This window comes from Podarcis bocagei (genome assembly GCF_964188305.1).
Source record: "Podarcis bocagei genome assembly, chromosome: 12".
Taxonomy (NCBI): domain Eukaryota; kingdom Metazoa; phylum Chordata; class Lepidosauria; order Squamata; family Lacertidae; genus Podarcis; species Podarcis bocagei.
The window spans coordinates 6984523-6988908 of NC_138137.1; the positions used below are offsets into that span (position 1 = coordinate 6984523).

Sequence of the window (4386 nt, forward strand, 5' to 3'; positions counted from 1 at the left end):
TATTTGCATATGTGGACCCGAGTGAAAACTATCTACAGTATTCCCCTGCTGGCCCAGGGTGAGAACTTCAGTACATAACAGTTGCTATGATCTGAGCTGTTTGGCTTTCGCTGACATCGGGTGACTTATTGTTTTATTGCTGACCTGCGCCTCAATCCAGCTCCTGACACCCAGTGAGCTTCATGGCTGAGTGGGGATTCGAACCCTGCTCTCCCAGGTCCTAATTCAGCACTCAAACCATTGCACCACGCTGGCTTCCCCTTGCTAGCTGTCCCCTGCCCTGAAATTCTCCTCCATCAAATTGGCTTTGGCCCGACCAGTGCTTCAGAGATAGAATCACAGAATTGTAAAATTGGAAGGGACCCCAAGGCTCATTTAGTCCAACCCCCCGTTCTCCCATTCCAGCTTTGGTTCCTGTGTTCCTGCATCCTGCAGTCCCTGACCTCCATTGGACTTGCTCCTGACTGTGGACTCGCCAGTTGGACTGCCACCAGCGTCACCGCCCATGCCCCGGTCCCAGTGTGTCGGTCCTGGACTCTTGCCACCCACTCCCTGGATCGTGACACCCGACAACGCAGGAATCTCAGCTAAAGCATCCATGACAGATGACCTTCAAAGCCCTCCAAAGAAGGAGAGTCCACAACCTCCTGTGGGAGACAAGTAGCTCTTACTGTCAGAAAGTTTTTCCGTAATCTCCTTTCTTGTAACTTGAAGCCATTAGTTCAAGTCCTACCCTCCAGAGCAGGAGAAAACAAGCTTCCTCTATCTTCCCTGTGACAGCCCTTTAGATAATTGAAGATGGCTAGCATATCTTCTCTCAGTCTCCTCTTTTCCAGGTTAAACATACCCAGCTCCTTCAAGCGTTCCCCATAAGGCTTGGTTTCCAGACATCTATAGAACCACACTGTTAGCGTCCTTACATATGATGTTTATCTTCTAGGTTTTTTTATTGTGTAGTGCTGAATTCTTTTCTATATTCCTATTAACACTTTAATCCCACTTCATCTTTCAAGTAGTTTGAAGTGGTGCGCATAGCTCTCCCTCTTTTCCTTAAAATTACCCTGAGAGGTGGGAGAGGCTGAGAGAATGAATTGCCCAATGGCATCAAGTCTAATCTTTAAGCTGTAGTCCAGCACTCTACAAAATCTAAGGTCCAGAAATTACTACTTATAATGTTGTGGTCCAGAGAGTAAAGACACAACTTAGAATGGTGGAACAGGGTTCAGGAAGTCAGAGAAACATACTGACATAAAGTCGTAAAACCCATCGCCAGCCCCCCACCCTGATTTCAACCCAGGCATGGGGAGCATCTGGTGAAATCAGAGTCCCTAGGGTAGCATATATCCACCACCCTGTTCTATATGCAAGCCCTGGTCAGCTCAGTCTGTGCATGTAAACAACATGCAGGGTGGCAAAGAACACACAGGCACATCAAATACAAGGTCCTGTTTTCCAGAAACTACTGTATTATATTCGGTAACAGAGCAGGGAGAGAGATCGGGTGGGATACAGATCAGTTCTTCTCCATTGCCAGACCTCTGGTTTGGGTGGCTACACATGGATGGATAAAACATTGGCTGCTATTTTTAAGTCGCTGGAAATTCTTTCTTCCCCACATCCTGGCAGCACATATTTGAAGGGTGTTTATTCTTCAACAACGCACAGCAACAGCACCATCTAGTGACCCTCTCCTTGCCTGTGGTGTGCATTTAAAGACCGCACATGCAATTCTCCTTGCCTGGTGTCATCAGACTAAGGCTCAAGTTATTTACTAGGTCACCTGAATGCTGCTTCTTGTGTGTCATCATGAAGGCATCACACAGGTCACAATTAACTGGACTGTCTTGGGAACAAAACAGGCTCATGAAACCAGCAATCCATGTGCATTTAGACTAGGCAGGTTGCAATATAGCTTTATTGCCTCCCCTTCTCGCAGCAGGGCCAAGAGAGAGACTTGCACAGGGTTTCTTCCTTGAGCAAGAAATTGAACCCGGGTGCCTCTGGCCCCAAGCCAGCATCCCACCCTGGGGAATACATTGGCTCAATAGCTGGTCTTAAACCGAGGTAAGCTTGGACTACTGCAATGGGGCTACCTTTGAAGGTGACTTGGAAACTACAACTAGAATGCGGCAGCTAGACTGCTGACTGGGGGCGGCCGCCGAGACCACATAACACCGGTCCTGAAAGACCTACATTGGCTCCCAGTACATTTTCAAGCACAATTCCAAGTGTTGGTGCTGACCTTTAAAGCCCTAAACGGCCTTGGCCCAGTATACCTGAAGGAGCGTCTCCACCCCCATCGTTCTGCCTGGACACTGAGGTCCAGCGCCAAGGGCCTTCTGGCAGTTCCCTCACTGCGAGAAGCCAAGTTACAGGGAACCAGGCAGAGGGCCTTCTCGGTGGTGGTGCCTGCCCTGTGGAACACCCTCCCATCAGATGTCAAGGAAACAACTATCTGATTTTTAGAAGAAAGCCCTGTATTGGGAAATTTTAAATGTGTGATGTTTTATATTTTTTATGTTCTGTAAGCCACCCAGAGTGGCTGGGGAAACCCAGCCAGATGGGCAGGGTGGAAATAATAAAATTATTAATTAGTACACACAGCCCACCTGTCATGGATGCTTTAGCTGAGATTCCTGCTTGGCAGGGGGTTGGACTAGATGACCCCTGGGGTCCCTTACAGCTCTATGATAATAATGGTAAACAGAAAATGGAAGCTGCAGATATGATCACAAACAAGGTAAGGAGAGCTCTGTTAGGATTCCATGATGGTAATAAGGGGGATACTTTTTGTCCCAGACGGCGGCATTCAGTGATACTGAACCTCTAAACTTGGGAGACTCAGCTCTAACGGCTCCTTGCCACTGACCTTCACCCCTCCTATTTCACGACTATGGCCGATTCTCTTTTAGAGGCCTGTCACCGGTTGTTCATCACCGCATCTGGTGGCAGTGAGTTCCGCGAGCGAGTTACGGTTGGGGGAGAGATCAGTAATCCAAGGCAACCTTTCAAAAAGTGTTGGGCACGCGGGGGTGGGGAAACGATCGGGTTCCTTTTGTTTATTATTATGCATTTTGTGTTTTTATGTTGTGACCACCCTGAGACCTGCGGGTATAGGGCAGCATACAAATTGAATAATGATGATGATAAACCATATAACGCGCGCCCACAAGGCCACCAGAACTGTGCACCACTTAAATATGCAGATATTCTATTTTATCCATAATTTTAAATCCAGGCGCGTGTGCCAAGAGATGCATGCGTGTCTTTTCTCGGTGCCCGCCCCCGGCCGAGGCGTTTCCCGAAAGCTCTCCCGGAGACGCAGCTCCTTCCCTTCTTCCCAGCGCCGCGAAGCTTCCCCGGCCGGATTTCTGCCTGCGAGGAGGCCGCCCTGGAAAGGCCACCGCGGAGGGCGCGCCCAAAACAAAGCTTTATTATTATTATTATTTTGGGGGGGCGGGTTGTCGGCCCTCTTGGTCTCCCCTTCTTCCCCGCCTCCTCGCACACGCTCAGTCTGTTCCGGCCGCCGCCTCGCAGCGCCCCCGCGCAAGGAGGAGCCGCTGCCGCCGCGCCGCGCCGCGCAAGAGCGCTCTCCCGGCGGCGAGGGGCGGTTGGTGGTTGTTTCCGCGGCCTCCATTTTAGGCGTCGCTGCAAGGCCCCGGGGGGCGGCGGGGAGGGAGGCTCCCCGGGCGACGTGGAGGCCCCGGCGGCGGCGGCGGCGGGCCTTGTTGTGACGCCGCGCTCCCGCGTCTCCCGGCGAGGCTTGGGCCGGGTCTGGGCGGCGACGGAGATGGGCGCACGGGGCCTCTTGGCCGGCACTCGCGCACCGCTCGGGCGCCGCTCGTCCTCCTGAGCCTCGCTTCTCGCCTGCCTGCCCGCCTCCCTCGCCGCCGCCCGGGCCGCTCGCCCCCATGGAGACCCCCGCGGCGGGGCCGCCCCCCGTCACGCTCATCATCAAAGCCCCCAACCAGAAATACACCGACCAGACCATCCGCTGCTTCCTCGACTGGACCGTGGGCAGGCTCAAGGGACACCTCTCCAAGGTGTACCCCAGCAAGCCGGTGAGACCCCCAGCCACCAGACCTCCCCCCCCAAAAAAAACAACAAGCCCCCCACCCCACCCCATGAGCGCAAACAACACTCTTTCCCCCCAGGCGGCTCCTCCTTTCCGTGTCCAAGTTGCCGGCCTTTCGAAATCTTGTTTTCCAACCCTGTGTGCCCGAGCTGCGTTTTTACGCAGAGGGAAAGGAGAGCTCCGGTGTCGATTAATGACCGACTCCGGGTGAGAGCGGCTTGGAAATGGAACCTCTCCTCCCTCCTCGGCTTTGTTTTCTGGAGCTGCTGTTTTTCCCCAAGCAGCAGCTCGAGGCTGGGGAAGGCTTTTGT

At 53.0% G+C, this 4386-nt stretch overlaps 1 protein-coding gene across 1 annotated transcript in view; it reads left to right on the forward strand.

Annotated features, from left to right (window-relative positions):
* Positions 1–3578: 3578 nt before the first annotated feature.
* HERPUD2 (HERPUD family member 2) overlaps positions 3579–4386 on the forward strand; it is a 17922-nt gene continuing 17114 nt past the window's right edge. The window contains exon 1 of the mRNA XM_081165200.1: positions 3579–4061. Within this exon, the coding sequence (XP_081021326.1) occupies positions 3912–4061 (150 nt within the window). The 5' untranslated portion in view covers positions 3579–3911. The remainder of the gene's footprint in view (positions 4062–4386) is intronic.